The 24,604-nt window shown below is 39.7% G+C and overlaps 1 protein-coding gene across 3 annotated transcripts; it reads left to right on the forward strand.

Moving 5' to 3' along the window:
* Positions 1 to 4,628: 4,628 nt before the first annotated feature.
* Positions 4,629 to 22,277, forward strand: MORF4L1 (mortality factor 4 like 1). 3 transcript variants are annotated; one of them, XM_065906491.1, is made up of 13 exons: positions 4,629 to 4,754; positions 8,837 to 8,883; positions 10,726 to 10,793; positions 13,322 to 13,435; positions 14,679 to 14,765; positions 15,136 to 15,216; positions 16,773 to 16,798; positions 17,257 to 17,345; positions 18,337 to 18,438; positions 19,510 to 19,598; positions 20,082 to 20,254; positions 20,517 to 20,601; positions 21,533 to 22,277. In XM_065906491.1, the coding sequence occupies exons 1-13, from the start codon at positions 4,715 to 4,717 to the stop codon at positions 21,615 to 21,617; spliced, it is 1,086 nt and encodes a 361-aa protein (XP_065762563.1). In that variant the 5' UTR covers positions 4,629 to 4,714; the 3' UTR covers positions 21,618 to 22,277. The 3 variants fall into 3 exon arrangements, with proteins under 3 accessions (XP_065762563.1, XP_065762562.1, XP_065762564.1); XM_065906490.1 differs by having other exon boundaries at positions 4,636 to 4,754; positions 13,319 to 13,435; XM_065906492.1 differs by lacking the exon at positions 13,322 to 13,435 and having other exon boundaries at positions 4,642 to 4,754.
* The last annotated feature ends 2,327 nt before the right edge of the window (positions 22,278 to 24,604 follow it).

A 24,604-nucleotide genomic window follows, 5' to 3' on the forward strand; every position in this document is an offset into this window, starting at 1 on the left:
AACAAGAAACAAAAATTTTGGGGAACAGGTGAGGAAATATGAAAGAGGAATTACCTAATTTTAGGGAATTATGGTTAATTGGGTTGGGTGTTATAATGGTATTGTGGTATGCAGGACAATGCCTTTCTATTTCAGAAGTACGCACCAAAGAAATCAGGCATAATAGGTCCTGATGTCTTTATACACACACACACACAACACACACACACACACACATATATAAAGCAAATATGGGAAAATTAGCACAGTTGAATTAAAATGATATGTAATATCTTGTTCTATTTTTCTGTACATTTGAAATTTTCATAATAAAATCTAAAATAAGGTGATTTTTTAAAGGTATTTTTATACGATATAGGTATGGTTTTCCTCTGTTTCTTTGCATTGATCGCTGAGGAAGGCTTTCTTATCTCTCTCCTTGCTCTTCTTTGGAACTCTGCATTTAAATGGGTATACCTTTCCTTTTCTCCTTTGCTTTTCGCTTCTCTTCTTTTCACAGCTATTTGCAAGGCCTCCCCAGACAGCCATTTTGCTTTTTTGCATTTCTTTTCCATGGGGATGGTCTTGATCCCTGTCTCCTGTACAATGTCACGAACCTCTGCCCATAGTTCACCAGGCACTCTGTCTATCAGATATAGTCCCTAAAATCTATTTCTCACTTGCACTGTATAGTCATAAGGGATTTGATTTAGGTCATACCTGAATGGTCTAGTGGTTTTCCCCACATTCTTCAATTTAAGTCTGAATTTGGCAATAAGGAGTTCATAATCTGAGCCACAGTCAGTTCCCGGTCTTGTTTTTGCTGACTGTATAGAGCTTCTCCATCTTTGGCTTCAAAGAATATAATCAATCTGATTTCGGTGTTGACCATCTGGTGATGTCCATGTGTAGAGTCTTCTCTTGTGTTGTTGGGAGAAGGTTTCTGCTATGACCAGTGCGTTCTCTTGGCAGAACTCTATTAGCATCTGCCCTGCTTCATTCTGTACCCAAAGCCAAATTTGCCTGTTACTCCAGGTGTTTCTTGACTTCCTACTTTTGCATTCCAGTCCCCTATAACGAAAAGGACATATTTTTTGGGTGTTAGTTCTAGAAGGTCTTCTAGGTCTTCATAGAACCTTTCAACTTCAGCTTCTTCAGCATTCCTGGTCAGGACGTAGACTTGGATTACCGTGATATTGAATGGTTTGCCTTGGAAACGAACAGAGATCATTCTGTCGTCTTTGAGATTGCATCCAAGTATTGCATTTTGGACTCTTTTGTTGACCATGATGGCTACTTCATTTCTTCTAAGGGATTCCTGCCCACAGTAGTAGATATAATGGTCATCTGAGTTAAATTCACCTGTTCCAGTCCATCTTAGTTTGCTGATTCCTAGAATGTCGACGTTCACTCTTGCCATCCCCTGTTTGACCACTTCTAATTTGCCTTGATTCATGGACCTAACATTCCAGGTTCCTATGCAATATTGCTCTTTACAACATTGAACCTTGCTTCTATCACCAGTCCCATCCACAACTGGGTGTTGTTTTTGCTTTGGTTCCATCCCTTCATTCTTTCTGGAGTTATTTCTCCAGTGATCTCCAGTAGCATAATGGGCACCTACCGACCTGGGGAGTTCTTTCAGTGTCCTATCTTTTTGCCTTTTCATATGGTTCATGGGGTTCTCAAGGCAAGAATACTGAAGTGGCTTGCCATTCCCTTCTCCAGTGGACAACATTCTGTCACATACCAAGGGAATATTTCATGCAAAGATGAGTTCGATAAAGGACAGAAATGGTATGGACCTAACAGAAGCAGAAGATATTAAGAAGCGGTAGCAAGAATACACAGAAGAACTGTACAAAAAAGATCTTCATGACCCAGATAATCACAATGGTGTGATCACTCACACTGCCCTAGAGCCAGACATCCTGGAATGTGAAGTCACATTCCAGGGCCTTAGGGAGCATCACTACGAACAAAGCTAGTGGAGGTGATGGAATTACAGTTGAGCTATTTCAAAACCTGAAAGATGATGTTGTGAAAGTGCTGCACTCAATATGTCAGCAAATTTGGAAAACTCAGCAGTGGCCACAGGACTGGAGAAGGTCCGTTTTCATTCCAATCCCAAAGAAAGGCAATGCAAAGAATGCTCAAACTACTGCACAATTGCACTCATCTTGCACACTAGCAAAGTAATGCTCAAAATTCTCCAAGTTATGCTTCAGCAATACATGAACCTTGAATTTCCAGATGTTCAAGCTGGTTTTAGAAAAGGCAGAGGAACCAGAGATCAAATTGCCAACATCTGCTGGATCATCGAAAAAGCAAGAGAGTTCCAGAAAAACATCTATTTCTGCTTTATTGACTATGCCAAAGTCTTTGACTGTGTGGATCACAATAAATTGTGGAAAATTCTTTAAGACATGGGAACACCAGACCACCTGACCTGCCTGTTGGAAATCTGTATGCAGGTCAGGAAGCAACAATTAGAACTGGACATGGAACAGTAGACTGGATCCAAATAGGAAAAGGAGTACGTCAAGGCTATATATTGTCACCCTGCTTATTTAACTTATATGCAGAGTACATCATGAGAAACGCTGGACTGGAGGAAGCACAGCTGGAATCAAGATTGCCGGGAGAAATATCAATAACCTCAGATATGCAGATGACACCACCCTCGTGGCCGAAAGTGAAGAAGAACTAAAGAGCCTCTTGATGAAAGTGAAAGAGGAGAGTGAAAAAGTTGGCTTAAAGCTCAACATTCAGAAAACTAAGATCATGGCATCCAGTCCCATCACTTCATGGGAAATAGATGGGGAAACAGTGGAAACCGTGGCTGACTTTATTTTTCTGGGCTCCAAAATCACTGCAGATGGTGACTGCAGCCATGAAATTAAAAGACGCTTACTCCTTGGAAGGAAAGTTATATTTTGTACTCAAAACGTTAAAACAAGACGTGTACTTCAGAGTTTTGGTGTGGTGGTGGGGTCGGCAGGAGGCCCCTGCCCCTTTCTTCTTTATTTTCAGGAGCAATGCAGAGCAGATGCTGTACAGACAAATGGAGTGAGGTTTCTCTGTGGGTTTCTGCGGTTAGGGAAGGGGCTGTGTTAAGGGAAGGTTGAAGGAGAAACTGCAGTCAGATAAATGGAGAGGGGTCTGAAACCCATGGGGTGCACAGTCTATTCACGGTGATGTGGGGCAGAATTTAACAAGGTGTGGGGACAAGTATAAAGCCTGGAGGGACGGTTGGGGGCTGTTTGTGCAAGGACTTCAAACACCAAGGTAAGGACTTTGGGATGTATCCTCCTTAACCGTGTGTAGAGCACCAGTTCACCATGCAGCCTGTCTGTGCAATTCTCACCCGATGGGAAGGTGGTCTTATTCTCCCCCTTTTGCAGCTAAGCAAACTACAGACTTTTTGAACAGGTAAACGATGGGAGAAAATTCCTTTAAATCATGTGTATATTCAATAGTCAAAGCTCAGTCTTTCAGTCTTTGGAACCCCATGGCCAGGAGCCCACAAGGCTCCTCTGTCCTTGGAATTCTCCAGGCAAGAATACTGGGGTGTGTTGCCATTTCCTTCTCCAGGGGTCTCCCGACTCAGGGATCGAACCTGCGCCTTCCGCGTCTCCAGCATTGCAGGCGGACTCGTGTATATTCGGTAACAGCAACTAACTGTGCCCTAATAACAACTAGGTAACAAAAAATTGCACAAATAGGGCAGGTGCAGAACCCCGACGTCGCTATGGTGTAGTGTTATTCACGGTCGCCTCTTTCGGGGGCGAGTCGAGCTCCAGCATCTCTAAAAGCCAGACGTCGATCTCTCAGACTGCCCAGTGTCGCCCGCTTCGTCCCATTTCCGCAGGACTCGGGTGCGGAAGGGGAGGCACAGGACCCCACAGATGGCCGTCAGTCCCACCAAACAAACTTAGTGAGCTTGCTGAACGAGGAAACATCCACACGCAGACTCCATGACCCTTTCTGGCCAAGATTGCTGGCCCTGAAGCTTCCCTGTGCAGAAACTGCTCAAGCTGCTAATGCTAAGTCGCTTCAGTCGTGTCCGACTCTGTGCGACTCCATAGACGGCAGCCCACCAGGCTCCCCTGTCCCTGGGATTCTCCAGGCAAGAATACTGGAGTGGGGTGCCATTGCCTCTTCCGAAACTGCACAAGATGCTACTGAAAAGGGGCTTCAGAGGCCGCCATTTCGCTCTGGCCATTCCCAAGCCCATATCGTTGCGGCCCTATATTGCCCGTGGACCTCCGCAACTGGGCCTTTCCCCTTCTTTTGTGTGGGCTAGGCAAAGCCCTGCTGTCCCTCGCTTCGAGAAAAACGTAAAATCAAATCTAGGAAGTAAAAACTCTGCCGCCCCCGGGGATGGGGGTGGGGCAGGGTGTTAGGGGTGGGGGAGGGGAGGAGGCCACCGCCTCGCCCCCGCCCCCGCCCCCGCCCCTCGGCGCCCTCAGCGCCTCGGAACTACCAATCCCGGCGTGCCCCGGGCCGGCGCGGGCGCAGGGGCGCGTGCGCGCCAGGCAGCCGTTGGCTGGAGAGGCAGTTGCGCGGGTCGCGGTGCTGGGCGGTCTGCGGACGCTGGCAAATCGGGCCCAGGATGTAGAGTTGGCGGTGCCTGACGGCGCGTCTGACGCGGAGCTGGGTGGGGTAGAGAGTAGGGGGCGGTAGTCAGGGGTGGTGGGAGAAGGAGGAGGCGGCGGCGGTGAATCTTTTATAAATGGCGCCGAAGCAGGACCCGAAGCCTAAATTCCAGGAGGGTGAGTCTGATCCCCTGGGGACAAAGCATCTAACGGCCCGGAGAGGGAGGTGGTCTCGGGGCGGTTCAGATTTGGGGGCCGGGGGTGGTGAGGGCCGTGCCCCGAGGAGGCGGCGGGCAGGGCTTTGTGTGGAGAAAACGCAATGCGGCGAGGTTTTTCTGTGCGTCGTGAGAGTAAAAACACTTTGGGAGGCGAAAGCGTTAGGCAGGCATTAGAGTGTGAGAGGGAGCCGTTGCCGCGTGGCACAGTTTTAGTGCTGTTTGTTGTTGAGAGGAAGAGGGCGCGGAGAAAGTAGCCTATTGTAGGGAGGCGGCGGGCGCGCCATGGCGGCCGTTAGGGGAAGTGATGTGGCGTGGGGGAGGGGGGGAGGCGGCGGCGGTGGCCGTTTCAGGCGCCGTGCGGGGTTTCCCCATCCGCGTGGGCGTCCGAGGGTTGGCACTCCGTGGCGACCTTCGAGCCGCGAGCGAGTAGCTCGCGGTGGAGCCGCAGAGCAGCGGCAGGAGGGGGTTGGCTTCGCGTCTCGGGGCGGGAGAACTGCGTTGTAAGATGGCCGCTGCAAGATGGCGGGCCCATCATGGCCGCCGGCGCCTGGGTCCCGGCTCGCGGCCGCAAACGCCGCTTTAGGGCAGAGGAGCGCCCCCTTCTTCCCCTGCCACCGATCTGGAACCGCTTTTTCGGCGCTGGCCCCGGGGAGGTGGGTGGGGATGGGAAAAAAGCGCGAGCGTCCGGGTCGGCTTTGTGTCGCCCGAAGGCATCCCTTTGCTCTCGGAAAAGCGGTATCGGTGTCCTATGGGAACGTGAACGCGCTTTGGCTGCGCGGTGGCTTGTAAAGCAGTAATTAAAAACTGCCTTAATGCGGTGTTACGTCCTCATTTATGTGAAGTCCAGTTGCCTCGATGTCTGCCTTTTAAGTACGGCAGTGGTTTGGTTAATTGTAGTAATTGATTAACAGTGATTTGAAACTTGAGTTTTTATTGTCTCTGATCAGTGTGTAGGCTGACTGTAGAGAGCCTGATTTCCAGAGGAAGACAGCTCTAATTTCCACAGTTACCATATCTATTAATTTATATAGTGGAGGCTTAACAGTAAACTAAAGTGGACATAAAATTATGTAAGGCAAGCAAGAACACTTTAAAATCCTCATTCACATTATTGTGGTTGTACGTGTTAGATACCATGGATGTCGAGACGTCTTCAAAAAATTGTAGGGATGTTCAAACTTTGATGTGCGTTAGAACTAGTTTGAGTCATACACACAAAACCCAAGCCTATTGTAACAGTATGGAATATTTAAAAGATTGCAGCGGTGTTTTCCTTGTAACTGGCTTTTAATACCTGCTTTCTTTCACCCTGAGAAGCTCTTTGAAGATGACTGTGGATTGCTTGGGTTGCTTTTTTTAAACCAGATGTTTTAGAGCAAGGATTCTTGATCTAGGGTGTTTATAATTCAGAGCATCCCTTGTACTCGGACAGGAAAAAGTTTTTTTCTATTTTCTAACTAAAATTAATAGTTCAGTTATGATAGTAGATTTCCTCCCCCACAGAAAAGCAAAACAAGACCTTCCCGCAGTAGTAGTAGCTGTAATTAAAGTTGTAGAAGATACATTCAGATGTAATGTATTCTTTTCGTTGTTTCAGAATTGTGGTATAGTTCCCTGAATAAGCAGATAAATGTTTATTGTATCAATTAAGGAGCTCATATAATACCATGACACACGTTTTAAATGTTTTTATCTGTCTCAGTGTAGTTCGTTTCTGTTGCAGTACTGTTTTACATGTTTGTAGAAAAATTCTGAGAAAAGGCCCAGAGAGGACTGAAGGGTCCATTGCACAAAAAAATTAATCCTCACTGTAGGACATCAAAGGAAAATAACAGACTTGGGACAGTTAAGGATGGCTTTCTGGAGGAAGTGCTTTAGTTCTAAACTGGAGGGGATGGTAGAGTGAAGGAGAATCCATATGCTGCTGTAGCAGTGAATTGGAGAAGAGGGCGGCAGAGGATGAGATGGTTAGATAGCATCACAGACTTCAGTGGACATGAATTTGCGCAAACTCTGGGAGGTCGTGAAGAACAGGTAAGCCTGGCGGTGCTGCATTCCTTGTGGTCGCAGAGTCGGACACGACCGAGCGACTGAACAACAGACGGAGCCAACGTATCTCTATGGTTTTGGAAGCTACCTAAGAGTCTTTGCACTTTGCAGACATGTTTTCTAATCCTGGGTCAAAGTTGAGTTGTATAACCATCTTTTAAGAAATTATTATTTTGGGGCTTCCCAGGTGACCCTAGTGATAGAGAATCCATCTGCCAGTGCAGGAGACGGGGAGAGCTAAGGGTTCTCTGCGTGGGTAGAGACACTCCCCTGGAGAAGGAAAAGCTCCACTCCAGTGTTCTTGTCTGGAAAATCTCCATAGACAGAGGAGCCTGGTGGGCTACAGTCCATGGGGTTGCAGAGTTGGACAGGACTGAGTTATTTAGAAGAGAATATCTTGTAAGGAAAAAGAAATAATACTGTTGAAACTAGCAGAATTATATTAAAACACTGCAGAAGAATTGAGCTTCTGTGATGGTAAAAATATGAATGATGGTAAAGTTTTTTCCCTGATTCTTTTAAACTTGAAAATTTCTCTTGTTAAATAATGGTGCAACACATGTTACAAGCATTTTTTCAGCACAGTGATTGTTCTGCACTGCACTTGGTCTTCCACTTGAAATGTTAAAGCAAAATGTAAAGAAAACTATTGGGCATCTAAGCCGTGTGGTAGGGGGAGGGGAGGGGAGGGGAGGGGGAGACCTTTTGGCTTGTCAGGAGGGTGGCTGATGCTGGAATTTGAGTAATGTTCCTAGTAAGAAAACCAATGAGAGGATGAGGAATTGGAATCTCATCACCTTTGAATTTGAGAGCATTGGGCAAAATTAGCTTTGCATTTTGAATACTACTAAGGATTAAGGATTGAAAAGTTCAAACAAAGTGAGACAGTGGTTTGCTCCTTCCCCAATTAACAGTCTTTCCACTTCCAGGAGAAATTAGGCACTTGTTTTGCTGGGTCATATTCCTCAACTTACTGTATATTTCAGCGGGATATTAGGGACAGGTAGCTAGAATGGAGGTCAAAGGGCCTTAGCCTCAGTGTGGTTGTCTTTGGTGGCAGCAACCAAAAGGAGGGAGACACTGGTAAGACTATTTTCAGGGTGCCTTTGAAGAAAGACTAAAATTAGGCACACAGGTCTTCCATCTTAGGTGCTTCGGAGTAGACTCTACCTTTCTCTGTCCCTGTGGTCTCATTCTTGTCCATAGTATTCAGCAGTGGCTCCAGCCCAGCTTTCTTGGGAGCTCCAGACATGTGTACTCTACTGCTTACTAGATGGCTCCAGTTTGGGTCCTGTAGTTACTGTAACTTATTCCAGAATTGATCTGAAACCCCCTCTCCATTTCCTTTTCTGGATAATACTTCCACCATGCTGGAAGTCAAGTTTAAACTTTCTACTTTGGCTTAGCTGTCCTTCTCATCATACCTGTTTCTGTTCTTATTCCTGACTTTGAGAGAAGTCACTGGTTTCCTGTTTCTAGTCTCCACTTAAGTTCGGCATAGACTTAGCATCAGGCAGTGGTTCCTCACAGTGGGCCACTGCACAAGAATTTATGTGTTTCATCTGTGCTTTTGTATTATTATTTCCTCAGCTTGGGCCCTTTCCTTTGATGGGTTGGAAGCACAGAATAGGTAGAGCAGAAGGTTCTAAACTTAAAATTTCTTTAAATCTCAAATGTACATTGAAAAATAAATCAACCCTGTCAGTAGATAGCTACAGTAGATTTTATTTGCTTAGCAGGTGATAGATGATTTGATGATTTAAATAGATTGATATCCTAATCGTTTTTGTTTCCATCAAATGCCGAGGTGTTTTTTTGTCTTGAAATTCCATCTGAAGTGTTGATGTATACATTCCCTTATCCACTTGCTTGTTAGTTTTTTGAGGAACACCATAGTACAAGGGTGACGGCTCTCCCAGATGTGAATATTCTTATATATGAAGAGAAATCACAACTAACGCAGTGCTTTTTCCCTGTTTTTTCCTTTTACAGGTGAGAGAGTGCTGTGCTTTCATGGGCCTCTTCTGTATGAAGCAAAGGTACAAAACCTGTTTCCTTTTAAGAAGTTAGTTGAAACTACTGGTTTGATAGTTGAAACTACTGGTTTGATAATTAGATTTCAGTGATGGGTAGCTTTAGTGAGAGGTACTTTTTCCATAGATTTTCAGGTTCATAGTTCCTCATCTTTTTTGTCGTTGTCTCACTGCTTGTTCAGCGGTTCACATAAAGCATCCTGCCATTCGTGTTACCGATCTGCTAAAGGCAAGTAGTTGGAAAGTGAACAGAAAGGTAGAGGTTTGACTATGGAAACAAAATAGCATTGTTAGTTAATGACTTATGAGAAAATACTGCCAAAGTCAATTTTATTGGCAAATGTAATATGCTGAGTAAGCACTGAGTAAAATTATGTTGAGGGTAAAGCTAACATTTCAAATGAGTACATTTAACTTTTGTTAGTTTTGTCTGGCAAAGTTTGAATCCTGGGGCATTCCTTTTCTGTGTATCAGTGTTGCACTGAGGTTATAAAAAACTGATTTCACATTTAAACAAAGATAAATTGGATGCTGCATTAATGTTTTTAGTGTCTTATTTCTGTTAACTTTTAGCACAAATATTTAAGCTGTGTCAACTATTTTTGACAATTGTTTTTAAAAAAAATAAACTGTAAAGGTACTTTCTATGTAAGTTCTTGGTGAATACTTTTTGTCTGTGAAAAAGTCTTTAACAGTTGTAAAGTGTCAGTGTTGCTAAGCATTTTGCTTATTTTGAATACATAATAGGTGTATGTTTTTAAAGTTCTAAAATGACTGAAATTGGATTTCTGAGATGGTCAAGAACTTCATGTATGTGTACATACATCTTAATGGATAATACCAATACAATTTATAAATGCATTTTGAGTCCCTAGTGATCATTTCTGTTGCTGAATGTTGTTTCTGTTGTTAACTAGCTTCTAGCAGGCTCTCCTAAACTGGCAGCTTTTTCTGCTCTGGCAGCAAAAACACACCAATTTCAAATGGCAGTTGGAGTAACTTAAACTATTGTGGTTCTCTTGATTTGCCTCTGATAAAATTTTTTAAAATCCAAAACCAGATAGTCATCACCTTTTCATGGTTAATGACTTCCACTAATCAGTTTTAATTTGTTTGGCTGCTTTTAAGAAGAACACGGGGCTTCCCAGGTGGCACTAGTAGGAAAGAAGCTGCCTGCCAATGCAGGAGACATAAGAGGTACAGGTTCGATCCCTGAGTTGAGAAGACCCCCTGGAGAAGGGCATGCCAACCCACTCCAGTATTCCTCCATGGAGAATCCCACAGACAGAAGCCTGGCGGACTATGATCCACAGGGTTGGGAAGAGTTGGACACAACTGAAGTGACTTAGTACAGAAGAAGACAAGATGTAAAAAAAAAAAAAAAAAACGAGGTTTTTCATCTGTCACTCAGTTGCTGATAATCTGCAGCAGAATAGCTTATTGCCTTGTGTAAACTGATGAGCTTTTAAAATAATGTGGTGTAAATGTTTTTCCTGAGCTGAATTTGTTTATCCAAATGTAGCTTTTGACTAGCCGGACTTTGAGAAAGCACAACTACAGCTTTCATTAGCTGTTCTTGGATAGCCTATCTAGCCCACTGATTCAAGGTTTAGGGTCACCTTCAGTGCTTATGGTTCTTGAGATTTGTTGGACTAACTCCCAACAAATGACTTTTAACTGTTTGGCAGTATAACTTTGAATACTAGTCTAAAGGCTTAAATAGTGTTCAAGGGTCTCACCAGGTTTTTTTTGGCCACCAAACAGTTTCAGTGTTGGATAGTTCAAAATTATCCAGGTAGTCTTTTTCTTCCATTATTTCTAAATACATTTGTTTCTTTTTTATTTCAGTGTGTAAAAGTTGCCATAAAGGATAAACAGGTCAAATACTTCATCCATTACAGTGGTTGGAATAAAAAGTGAGTATTAGATTTTTTTAAAGCAATTTTAATTTATAATTAACAAGTTAGCTGTGTGTCATAAACTGATAGAAGTCTGTGCTTTTTAATTCTTGTACAGTTTTACTGTAAGTACATATTGGGGCAAAGGTGAACTGTTTGTAATGTTGAACTATAATAGAAATTAGGGTTTACTGCCATTTTGTTTTACATTCTGTGGCCTAGTTCTTGTGTTCTGGTATAACGCCTAATATTCATTAGCCAGACTATTTTCTAGTTTTGGTATGTTTTAGGACAGCTTGAGTTTTTTTTCTTATAACACAGACTTTGTGACTACAAATGGTATTTCAAGCAGTTACACTCAAAACTAGTTGTGTTTTTCTACTGAGGAAGGGAGAAAAGATTTAAAAATTGCTTTATTTGGTTGATGTATTGACCAAATCATGTTTTGAACTTTGAAAGCATAATTATATACTAACTGAATTCATGTAGTTCACTTTTAGCATATGGTTTAACACAGGTACAGAAATGTAATTACAGAACCTAGTTTTCCATTCTGAAGAGCTTTTTTTTTTTTTAATAAAAGCAGTGATGTATTGATGTTGCTGGGGATGGACAGTGGTTGCAGACTGAACACATTCTAGAATATTCAGCCTGTGGAGCTCTGTCAGTGGTGGGTCTTCTTGGATCTTACAAATACCACATCTGATAATTGACTCATTTTTGGTGCTTGTGATTGAATAGCTTGTAATATTTAGTCTGAGAGGTTTTTAATTTTACTAATGGTGTTTTGTCCTTCAAAGATAGCACTGCCAAAAAGAGTAGTTCTTGAGGTTTTTTTTAAAGCTTTACGCCAGCTCAGCCATGCCATCTGATTTGATGTGTACTCTTGTTTTGGAAGGGTGTTTTTTTTTTTTTTTTTTTGACATTTACTGACTGTTTTTGTGGTCTTTGACACAGTCCCTTAGCCAGTGACCAACTCAGTTAATTTTATTAGTTAGAAGATTTTTTCACAAGATAGTTATAGCTAAGAAGTAGTATCAGATCTTTGTCTTTTCTTCTGTAACTGTAGAAAAGTGGAAATCTAAAATGTATAGAAGCACATTCAATAAGTTGGTTTTTCTTCCAGTTAATAATTAAAACATTCCTAGTAGTGATGGTAATATAGTAAGTCAAAGTGACCCTGTGAGCTTTTAATCCCTTTGGTCTTAACAGAGGTAAACTTGTCTCTGATTTTAAATGGGGTTTCGGGATTAATACTAAATTGGTTCAAATATCCAGGAACGTTTATCTTCTGGATCTCCATTATTTTACAGCTTTCCCTTCCCTTTAAAAAAAAATGTTGAAACTGTGTCTTTCATTACACTTATGTTTTATATAAAAACATCCTGGTAAAGTTGAGAGTGTGTTAGATACCATGAAAATCTTAATTCTGTATAGGAAAGCAAATATTTATGCATATCATGAATGGGAACTTTAAAGGAAATAAAAGAAAAACAAATAGCAGATTCATGGACTAGATCTGTGCCCCATCCCCAGGTACACTTTAAGATAATTTAGGATTACATCTTAATAGCTGTGGACACAACTTTTGTGCTTAACTTTTTCATGTATAGTATTTTCTATTAAATTCCTTGCAGATGTGTACAACTTCAAGACTGGGTTTTAAATGACATTTCCAACTTAAAATTGTGGAAATACATAAAAAGCTTGTATTTTTTGATAATATTGCCTGAAAATGTTTTTTCGTTTGTTATATTACCTAATAACAAATAAATGATAGGCTGCGTAGTTTTTTGTGTCTTTGTAGAGGATATGTTTTTTGTAGTTGTCTTGGTATGTAGATAAATATATGTAATTTGTAATACTGATCTTTAATAAACTATTTAGAGGGGCCTTTAAATCTGTACAGAATATTTTTTATTTAGTGCCGTGTAAGTTAATGCCATGGATCATTGGAATTAATGACAAGCTACCTTTAGAAAGTTCTGAAATTCTTCTGTTTGAGCTGTATGGAAGAATTTCTGGATGTTTGCCCCCCCCCCCCCCCCCCCCATAGTGATATTCCTCAGAGCAAAAAACATCATTTTCCTGTGGGTCAGCAACTGTTTTCAGCGCCTGGTGTGTAAAAGAAACTCAGAAATGGACTTTTGTTTTTAGATCAATGTTCTTATTTAGATGCATTTTTTATGAGAGGAAAGGAATTTTCACAGTTCTCAAATGGAACTTTTTAGTAAATAAAAATTTGCTAACTCCCTTTAGAGAGAATAGGAACAGATATAACTAGCAGTAGGAATAAGATCCTCAGTTTTGAAAATGGTTTATAAGATACCATGCTTTTAGAAAAGACTACGATGGAAGCCCAATCTGCAAATTGGAATTTTCTTGAACTTCAGTAAACATATACTTCTTCAAAAGCACAGTAGGTACTCGATTTGTTGACACAGACATTTAAATATTCCATTTGTAAATAAATCTTAATAAAGAGTAAGCAGAATTCTACACCTAGTTACTGAGATTACTTTGTACTATGCTGTCTGTATCAGAAGTGCTGTGAGGCCCAGGCGCTCTGAAAAAACTTTGAAGACACATGAGGATATTGTAGCCCTTTTTCCTGTTCCTGAAGGAGCTCCCTCAGTACACCACCCCTTCCTGACCTCTAGGTAAATGCATGTTTTAAAGTTTTCTCTAGGAAATCATGTTGAGGGTTGCTTTTTATTATTTATTGTTCTTTTGGCTACCTTGCATAAGAGGTCAAAGGTGGGAAATCGTTAAATAAAAGACTTTGAGGATACAATCTAATTGTGTCACTAAAGGAGCTCCATCAGCAGGAGGAAAAAAATTACTTTGCACAAAAAGTTCAGCACTGCCTAGGAAATACCCTCTCTTTCTCTTTGGGGAAAAAAGCCACATAGAAGTCTTGTTTTGAACAAGATCCTACTGTGTAGCACAGGGAACTATATTCAGTATCTCATGATAAACCATAATGGTAAGAATTATGAAAGGAGTGTGTGTATATAATGTATTATAGAATCAACATGCTGTATAATAATAAACATAAGTCAGTTTCATATCAAAATAATTTTTTGAAATCTTGTTTTGAAGCTTTTCTGAGTGCCAGAATGCTTTAGCAACTAGATATTTTTACAAGAGTGGATGGTTCTACTTTTTGATGTTTAGAAAGCCAAGAAGATTTTGCCTTGGAAATTACTAAATTCATTTGTGAGTGAGTGATAACCATTGTAACAGTTTAGTCTTAAGTGAGTTGATGCAGGTGATATTGTTTTGTAGACCTTCTAGTATGTTTCTCATGGAGCTTGAGTGTTTATCTTCTATGCATCAAAACTCTGAAGTATTTTATATCTATTATTTAATTCTCCTAACAGTCCTGTGAGATAGATGGATGTTTATTCCCATTATATAGGTGAAACTAAGGCACAGTGAGTTTTGAAATTCTGTATCAGAGATAACCAGTTGGTTTTAGTTCTTTTTTTGGTTTGTTTTAGTGCTTTAAGAAGTCATTTTATGGATTCCTGTGCTTTTTTTTTTTTTTAAGTTTTTCAGGTGCCTTTATTCTGTAAGGACAATTACTTAGGGGCTCTTAGGTTATGTGCTATTATATGCTGTACTCTTAAGCCATTTTAACCAAACGATTTGGATAATCTTTTGGACTCTGGCCCTTTCGATTTGGGGTATTGCTTCTGAGAATGTTCATATTACCATTTTATAGAACAGATTTTCTCTAGACTTTCAGTCTAGTTGAGAACAGATATGTGATGCCAGTTCTTGAACTTAGTTCAGAGAAGTCCAAACTCTTGCCTCTTGGATTTAAAAGAAAAAATTGTAGAACAGAGTCCGTATGCTAATGAAATATTTTTGAATGATATTTTAACTTTTGTCTTTCAGTTGGGATGAATGGGTTCCAGAAAGCAGAGTACTCAAATACGTGGATACCAATTTACAAAAACAGAGAGAACTTCAAAAAGCCAATCAGTAAGTTTGTTTGCAACATGAATAGGAGGAGAAATGGCTGTAAGTTAGTTTATGGAAATGGCATCCACAGCAGAAATCATGTTGGCTGCCTGCTTTTAAAATGATTCATGGTATCTGTCAGCTGCTGTTAGGATTTTGACCTCAGGTGATCAGAGCGGCCTTTTGTAGCCTTTTTACTCTTCCTTTCTTGAATTGATTTTTGTAAATGTGTTATCTCTTTGTCCAACTTGTTAATAAAAATTTCTTACCAGAATATGTATAGCCTTGGAACTATTCAATTTGAATATAAATTTCAAAACTGAATCAAGCTATCAATTATTTTTCTATATAAATATTTTATGATGATATATCATTGAAATTATTTTTGAAGGGAACAGTATGCAGAGGGGAAGATGCGAGGGGCTGCCCCTGGAAAGAAGACTGCTGGGCTACAACAAAAAAATATTGAAGTGTAAGAAGCTCTTTAATTTTACACTGAAATTCAAGCTTGATACACTGTGTATTAGAATTTGTTGAAAGTGGAAACTGGAACATTGTTGTGATTTGAAAAATGCCAATGAGAATCCCACTGGTATTGGGTTATTGAAACTACATACTGATTCTTTAATTTTCCTTCGCAATTTTTTTTTTTTTTTTTTGCCACTTAACTCATTTTTAAGTGTACAGTTGGGTGGCATTAAGTACGTAACCAACCCCTCCTTTGTTTAATCTTTGCTTTTTTGGCCTTACTGGGTGGCATGTGGGATCTTAGTTCCCTGACCAGGTTATCAAACTCTTGCCCTGTGTAATTGAAGTGTGGCGTCTTAACAGCTGAACCACCAGGGAAGTCCCTTACAGTCATTCAAATTAGAACAAACGTGTGCACGTAATGTGTTTTTCTTTTACAAGCATTAACATTGGATTCTCAAGACACAAGTTTTGAGATTTGAGGGGTAGATTTGCTTTTTCAGTATCTTTTTCCTTGAGATTAGATTCTATTGCTTTTAGACCATGACTAGTCTGACTTTACTACCTAAAAATTAAATGACAGTATTGAAGATAACTATGCGTTTTGAAATGTTTGCAGTTTTATTTTTTGGGGTAAGAAGATAATTAGGCAAGGATTAATGAATTTGGCAAGATAATTGATTTAGTAAGATAATTGATTGACTTGGCAAGGGTTACTATTTGAGATTGATTCATAGCTTTATTTGTTAATAAGTAGTAATATACTTCCATGATCTGGATCTTTGAAAAACTTAGAGTAAACACAGGTAATTAACATTTATTAATACTAAAACTGTAGAAAAGCAAACACATTCAGGTGTAATGTGATGGTCCCTCCAGGCATAATCTATAATCATGGCATTATAAACTTTTTTCTTTGTGCTCCAGAAATAATTAGATATTATGTCAGGATTAGTAATTTACTGTTGGTGCATATATAAACAGCCATGAGATAAGTTACTGTTAGACATAATATCTAGACACAAGCTTTGTTCTGAGAGGGTGAGCAGAGTGTTTAGTGTTGTAAAGAAAGTAATGTAGCTTCGAGAAGAATAAAGTGAAACAATTTGACCAGTGAAAGTGGAATAATGCATTGGTGTGAAACATAGTAAGTCTAACGTCAAATTATGCTGGTTCCAAAGTAATTGAGGAAAATATTTTAATCTTTGGATCTTTTTTGTGTTTGTCGAACTAATAGTCTTATGAAGCAGGTTCTTTTTAATATAATTTACATGCTATAAACTTACTAATAGACATAAATGGTAAAACTCTGGGAGAAGATCTCATGATATGGTTTTGATTTTTCTGCTGTCTAGAGGGAGATGTGGATTGAACCAGCTATCAGTAAAGAAGTCCTTAAGTCTTGAGTAGTAAATAAGAATATGCAGGAAATAAGATCAGGCAAAGATCGCTGCCTGATCTTACCATCAAGGCAGTATTTCTCTATGGACTCAACCTGGTAGAAGGGAATTTAAACTAGAAACAATAACGACAATTAGCTTTTTTCTTTTTTCCTTTCAGGAAGACAAAAAAGAACAAACAAAAGAGTAAGTATATTTATTAACTGCTTGAATTAATTATTCTGCCTTTATAACATTTGCATTTTGAATTCATTGTTAAATTTTAAGTTATGAAGTTTTAGAGTAAGCGTATGTTGATGGTCTCATGAGTCACAGCAGTGTTACAGAGTTAGGTACATAGCCATAGAGAATGGACATTCTTTCTACTGTGGAGAAACATGAGCATTTGTTGTATTTGTGTTCTTTAATGACTGACCCTGAGATAATTATATTTTAAAAATACATGGTAGAAAAAAATACATGGTAATATTAAATATTGCTTTGTACTAGATGTTTGGTTAAAGCTATTCATGAGCGGTATATTTTTGGTAGGAATATGATTCTTCAGTGTAGATTTTAGTAATATCTATGTAATGGAAGGGTCAAGGAGTAAAGAGTTACTCATTAAGCTAACAATCTCCCTTCCTTACCCCAAATTTTTACAGCACCTGGAAATGGAGATGGTGGCAGCACTAGTGAAACACCTCAGCCTCCTCGAAAGAAAAGGGCTCGAGTAGATCCTACTGTTGAAAATGTGAGTTTTTCCTTAAATTTATGTTAATAGCATGATAGAATTTTTAATCTGTCCTGTTATAGCACAGATAAAATAGTCATAGAACTTTTGAGTCTCAGAAGCATTGCTATAGCATGCTTTAATTACTGAGGTGAAAATATTCTCCTTTTTAAGATAAAGGATATATTTGTATACATCTTTATTTCATGTGTTGCACTAGATGTATTCCTTCCAGCTTTTACCCCTAACTCATCATCAAATGTTCGTTTTAAGCCCTGTGTTCTTGTATAAGGCTAAATAGTTCTTTGGTATTAAGATTGAATTGACTTCCTAGGTCACTTTAAACTGATTTACTGATTTAATAAACCCACAAAAAAATGCCAAGAAAGCCTATCAGTTACATGTGTATGTGTGTGGGTATAATAGTTTAGAATTTTTACATAAGTGAATTATATGTTTAATTTATTATATTTATAATCTCCAGAGTTATGAATTTGAAAAGAGAGGTTTTAAAAGTGTAACTGACGGTTTATGTTTCTGAAGCTGAGGTTAAAACACTGGTATGTTCTGAAGATTAGACATTTTTAGGCAGTTACTGACAAATGAAAGATATATCTTATACATTAAAGATGTGTAACTTTAAGATAGTCGTGTTTGGGCTTCATTATTGGAGATGTCGCTATTCGAATTGATTAAATTTTGAAAATGCTAAGTTAAAATGCAGCAAGGTGGAGAGACTATTTATAGAAGAAGGGAAATTTGTTTTTTTTAAAAAAAAAAAAAATGCCTTCACATGAAAAGACATCAAGTAGACAATCAAGATTCTTTTCTCCCAGGAGTTACCTGTGTGATCTTAACTCATTTTACTATTTCCAAGTGACAGTTCCAGCTGTCCGTTTGAGTAAAGAATTTATCCCAACTGCCTCTAAAGGTTCAGAAAAGCTTTTAGAAAACTCTTGGAGCTGTTCTTCAGCTAGAAAGAACAGTGTTTAGTACTCTCCTTTTTGTTTAGGAGGAAACATTTATGAGTAGAGTTGAAGTTAAAGTCAAGATTCCTGAAGAACTGAAACCATGGCTTGTTGATGACTGGGACTTAATTACCCGGCAAAAACAGGTAACTTGGTGTTGCATAGATTGTAATCTATATGATAATGGTCTTGCTGTTGTAAAATTTTTTTTTCTAAGAGAAAAGGCTATAGACTTTCGTAGACATCGAAGGTATGACTGATGGGAATTTTAATTCAGGGACTAGACTGAGCACTTTGACTATCAGAAAGGACTGGGAGAGGAATAAGCAAGATACATGTAAAAAAGACCATGTGTTTACAGTTACTTTTATAAAGGTTTAGATAACTGTTGGCAGTGGCTAGGACACGAATACATCATTCTGAAAATAGATTAAAAAAAGAACCATTTTATTTCCTGCTTAATATCATTGAAAGTGGGACATTGTCACATACAGTGCTGCTGATGGAATGTAGAAATAGGAAGCACACAGATGCTACCTGCAGGTATTTGTGATTTCCAAAAGAACCTGAATCTGATCAAGCTCCTAGGTTTTAATTACAAGTGTACAGGAAAGAGAGACGTTGTGATGTATGTATGTAACATCACAATGGTACAGCCACCAAAGTCCAGAGTGAGGGATTCTGTAGGACAGAAGAATCAATTTCTTAAAATAGCACAACCAGGGATAGGGGAGAAATGGGGACTGTGTGGGATAGGCACCGTCATAGGCTGTGCAGTATGTGGACTTTGATTCTTGATCTGACTCTGAAACTAAATGGCTAGCTTTAGCTCCGTTCTCCCACTTTGTGCTTGGCAGCTTTTTGTGTTTTAGTTTTTACGTTTAATGGAACACTGGGTCCCAACCTTTATGTGAATATTAAGCTAAGTGTTTCAGGCAGAAAGATACGTGGTGACTTGGTAACGCGTCAGAGGTGAGTTTATGTGCAGGTGTACTCCACGCATAGTGAGTGTGTCTGTCGAGTGTGGCAGCCACTAGCTGCATTTGGCTGTTAAATTTTTAGTTCCTCAGCCACATGATTCATGTTTCAAGTGCTGAACAGTGCCCTTTTCTTTTTGGTAATACTATTAGGTGATCTTTTAGTGCATTAAAACTTTTCCAGTGTACTTTCTCTTTGAAAAAGAATGTTAGTATTCAAGTATATTTTTGTTTTCAAAGCTCTTCTATCTTCCCGCCAAGAAGAACGTGGATTCTATCCTAGAGGATTATGCAAATTATAAGAAATCGCGAGGAAACACAGATAATAAGTAAGAAAATACATACATCTTTGAAGTATACTAAAGACATTTTAAACATTATTTCTGGATAAATTATCTGAAACATGTACTTTAAAACAATACCATCAGAAACTAGCCAGATAGAATTTCATTGCTTAGACATAAGGTTTAGCTGGTAGACATTTATTAAAGGGCCAAGTCAGTAAATGTTCCAGGTGACATTGAAAAAGCTATTCTAAGTAACTATGTATATAACCATTCAAAATACAGCTGTTTGAAAATGTGAAAACTAAAATCCATCCCTAACCTGTGTGTTGTAGTGTGCTCACCAGTGGTTTGTTTCTTTGAATTAATTTCTTACCTCTTATTAAATCTCTCTTGTGTTTAGCAGCGTTTCATTGTCATTGGTTTAGCATTTATAATTTCTTACCCTCATGTTGGTTGACTGAATCTTCATCTCTCAGTTCTTTCAGTGACCTGCTCTGAATGTAGATACTTTTGTTCCCTTGTCAGGGAGTATGCAGTCAATGAGGTTGTGGCCGGGATAAAGGAATACTTCAATGTGATGTTGGGCACTCAACTGCTCTACAAATTTGAGAGGCCGCAGTATGCTGAGATCCTTGCGGACCACCCTGATGCACCCATGTCCCAGGTGTATGGGGCACCTCATCTCCTGAGACTGTTTGGTAATAACCCCTTCTAGAAAATATTTTTACTTTCTCGCCTGGGGCCTTTGGTATCCTGATTTATATTAAGGGGTAACATAAAATAACATTCTAAAAGACTGTTTAATTCCAATTTGAACTTCTATGTCATGTAAAAATATAAAGTCAGTTTCTAAAATCATGCTTTAAGGAAATTAGTGATGGTTGCATTTGCTCACATAATTAAAGTATATGCTCATAATGCTACCTTGGATGTAACTTTGACTTCATTCTTTTTAAATAGTACGAATTGGAGCAATGTTGGCCTATACACCTCTGGATGAGAAGAGCCTTGCTTTATTACTGAATTATCTTCACGATTTCCTAAAGTAAGTCTGACAATTAATGCTTGAAATTAAAAAACATGAATTTGTTTAGTGTACTGCAAATTACTCTTGATAGATTGGCACTGAAGATACTGTAATAGAACTAAAGTAAAACAGTGTATGTTTAGCATAGTTAAAATGTCTCCTGTTATTTTGGGGTTGAACTAGGGATGGCTTATATTTTTGGGAAAATGGAAAGTGCAATCCTGGTTTTTACAGTTTTCTGGAGGGCACTTTGGTAATATATATAAGCGTTTTAAATGACTGGCAGTTAGGCTTCTGGAAACTTGTCCTATAGAAATACTTAATATGCACAAAGATCTCCAAGCATGTTTATTAAATTGCTATTCATGGATAAGATAGGTTTATAAATACTGATCAAGAAAGATGTCCGTGGTGTGTCAATTTAAAAAAATTAGATTGCAATTGAGTTTGGTATGATTCCTCTTCTACAAAAAAGTGATGAATCTACCAGTGATGAATATTCTCTCTTCCCTCAATTTCTTTATGAAGTAAAAGTGCTCTACTACTTGACATTTTAGGGCCCTTTGATTTTTATGGTGTTACTTTCAAGTTGAGATTTACTTGTCAACTTCTGAATCTGTAGTATGATGGATTTCAAAGAGCTAAAGAAGACATCCTAGCTGTTAACTCTTTCAGGGTAATGATACCTGTTAAGGGTGGTCCAAGCACTCAGGTTGGTATTCTAGTGACTCCTGTTTTTGCTTCTTTGAAATAAGGGGAGTAACTATAGACTTCCGTCTTTTTTTTTATGCATTGTCTGGTATGTAACCCTATTTATCTGAGTTTTAATTACGTGGTTGTGATATGTATTTTAAAGTGCTTTGTGTGGCTTCTGTATGTAATTGATAAGAGATTAGGTTCAAAATACAGTTCTTTTTCATACTTGTAATGGATAACATTTCATTTTTAGATACCTGGCAAAGAACTCTGCAACTTTGTTTAGTGCCAGTGATTATGAAGTGGCTCCCCCTGAGTACCATCGGAAAGCTGTGTGAGGCGCGTGCACCCACCCATGTTTGATCTCTGTAAACACCTTTTTGTTTCTTAGTCCTTCTCTTGTACAAACAATGTACTTTGGAAATGTTCGTGTATAACAAAATTGATGTTTGTTTTGTTTGATTTTAAACAGAGAAAATAAAAGGAGTTACAGCTCCTTTTCTTTCCTTTTTTTCATTTCAAAGTTGCTACCAGTGTATTCAGTGATGGACAACAGAGAGACATACTGTAGAGTGTTTTATTGCTTCGTTGACAAAGCTGCTTTTGAACGCTGGTGGTTTCTATTCCTTTGACACTACGCACTTTTATAATATGTGTTAATGCTATATGACAGAATGCTCTGATTCCTAGTGCCAAAGGTTCAATTCAGTGTATATAACTGAACACTCATCCATTTGTGCTCCCCCCCTTTTTTTTTATGGTGCTTAAACTAAAGAGCCCATCCTTTGCGAGTCATCCATCCATGTTGTTCCTTAGGCATTTTATCTTTGCTCAGATTGTTGAAGAACGGTGGCTTGTTTCATGGTTTTTGTATTTGTGTCTAATGCACGTTTTAACATGATAGACGCAATGCATTGTGTAGCTACAGTTTTCTGGAAAAGTTAATCTTTTAGAAATTGTTTTTCAGATCTTCAATAAATTTTTTCTTTAAATTTCAAGGAGCAGTGTACTTGTGTGGATGCATTACAGAACCTTTGTATGTTGTGTGTGTCTGCTCGTGTTCATTGATTTTTCTTTGAGGCGAGTGAGTGTCTTGTTTTCTGTGGGATGAGAAGTTTGCCTTCCTGATCTGTCCTTATTATCTACCTTCATCTGCCAGAGCAGCTTTGGTTGTCTGCTCTCTTGAGTTCTGGCTGAAAAGTTAGACTATAATGACTATTTCTCTACTTTTCATGGAATGTAAATTTTGAGCATTGAGGGAGTTTTTAGCTGTGTGACAGCTAGTCTTTTGCTAATTGTTTGAGGTGTTTACCAACATTATTCACAGTGCCTAAAATTTGAGCTCCTTCCCCCAACTTAAATACAGACCTCCTGGAGAGGGTTTGACGTGTGTTTCCTTGACCTCCCTCACCTTTGTTCTGTGGAAGTTCTTGAAGTTAAAGTAATCTCATCTCTGCTTCTAGGAACATCCCATGATTTCCTTTCTGTTCCCCTGTACAGTCCATCCTGCCCCAGTGCCCAGGTATTCTTGGGAATGGTTACAAACCATAGAATCTACTGGCCAGAAGCTGGACTCTGAAGCAGAGAGCTGGGCTCAGAGCTGTTTTTATTCTTTCCCAGCTGTGTGACCGTCACTCACTGTCTGAGGCTCAGTCTGTTTTTGTCTGAGAGATGAGATTGACAACATACCAGATGGTGGTTATGTACTGTTGACAGATGAGTTGTCACTGTGATGAAGGAGAATGCTGTACTTAGTTGTTCAGTCATGTTTGACTCTTCTTGACCTCATGGACTGTAGCCTGCCAAACTCTTGTGTCCATGGATTCTCCAGAAAAGAACACTGGAGAGGGCTGCCATGCCCTCCTCGATGAAGAAGAATAGCTCTCATTTTACCCTGGTTGTCCTGGGACAGAATCAGCTCTGGGATCTTTTTCCCTCTTTTTGTGACTTGGCAAAAAGATGCCTCAGCAGATGTGACTTTGCTCAAAGGAAGAACAGGCTGAGACCGGATGCTGAATTGCAGAGGTTCCCCCACTGCTGACAAGGCCACCTCGTTAGCCTGGAAGCACCACTGTCAACACAGATGCCTCGAGGTTCCCAGCCCTGCCCCATCTACATGGAACCCCTCGGTGCTTACCCTCAGCGTCCCCTGGTGAGTCGGGAAACCTTAGAAGGTTGGCACCTTTGCTAGTTCGAGGTTTTCCTGTCACCTAAGCAGGTTAGAGGTGTGTGTGGGTGTCCAAAATGCCTCTGCATGTGAGCTTTCAACTGTCACTTGCACAGTAACCTCACGTTTTCTTTTACCCATCGGAGACTTCATTGTCCAGGGGAGCAAGGGAGATTCTCTGCCAGCAGGCTCAGCATGGGGTTCACACATATATCTTCAAAGTTTTCGCAACTTGTTTTCTTCAAATTCAATCCCACAAGAAAGTTGCCATAGTAATAGATGAGTACTTCTTGTGTGCTCTTCGCCTCTCAGATTTACCTCTTGTGTCTTAGTCACATTTTTGTGCACACGTGCACTCTCCACAGAAAATCACTTTTATTTCTCTGAATCATTTGAAAGTAAAAATAATTGCATTTATAAGTCTCAGTGCAAGATCCTGTGTGAGAAAAGCTGGACTAGAGAGTTCATTATACACTAATTTATTGGAGGGGGAGGAGATGGAGAGGGTTGATAATATTCTCTGTCCAGAAATAGGGCACTGTTACTTGTGAAAAAGATAAGCCAGATCAAGTTCACACTGATATAGGAGCCAAATATTGAGCTAATTGGTTGAACTCAAGAGGGTTTTAAATGCTCATGTGCAGTGAAGAGTACTGGGGAGCCTCCCTTCTCTATTTCTCTGGCAAACCCTCAGAATAAGTAGAAGGGAGCAGGACCTCTTCAGGGGGTTCACAGGAAGGGGACAGATACATAGGTCATGTAAACTTCCCAAACAACTTTGGGGAAAAAACACAACTCCTTAAATTCAATTCTAAGGGGAGGCTTCTTTATCCATAGAATAGTAAGAGGTGTTGCCAACTGGTGTGACCCACTTGGGCAGTTTTGGGAAGGAGAGCTGTGCCTCCCTCACCCCTCACTCCCCTGTAACACATGATCATGTCTTTCGTATTTGTCTTGATTTGTCCAAAGTGACAAGAAGGTCATTATTCCAGCTGACTCTGACCCCTCCATCATGCTCAGGTTGCTCTGAAGTCCACTGTGTGCCCTGATCCCCGCACCCCTGTGTTTGTAGCGCAGCCTGGGGGGAAGGCAGGTGGGTCAAGTGCCCCCTTGGCTGTGAGATCGAGCAATAAGGCAGATACTATATCTTAGTCCCTA

Source organism: Muntiacus reevesi, chromosome 15 (assembly GCF_963930625.1).
Source record: "Muntiacus reevesi chromosome 15, mMunRee1.1, whole genome shotgun sequence".
Classification (NCBI taxonomy): Eukaryota; Metazoa; Chordata; class Mammalia; order Artiodactyla; family Cervidae; genus Muntiacus; species Muntiacus reevesi.

Bases quoted from the DNA above. Each gene is read 5' to 3' on its own strand.
- MORF4L1 (XM_065906490.1), top strand. From the start codon at position 4,715: ATGGCGCCGAAGCAGGACCCGAAGCCTAAATTCCAGGAGG. The intron at 4,755-8,836 runs GTGAGTCTGATC...TTCCTTTTACAG, and splicing joins GAAGCCTAAATTCCAGGAGG to GTGAGAGAGTGCTGTGCTTT. The intron at 19,599-20,081 runs GTAAGAAAATAC...TTCCCTTGTCAG, and splicing joins CGAGGAAACACAGATAATAA to GGAGTATGCAGTCAATGAGG.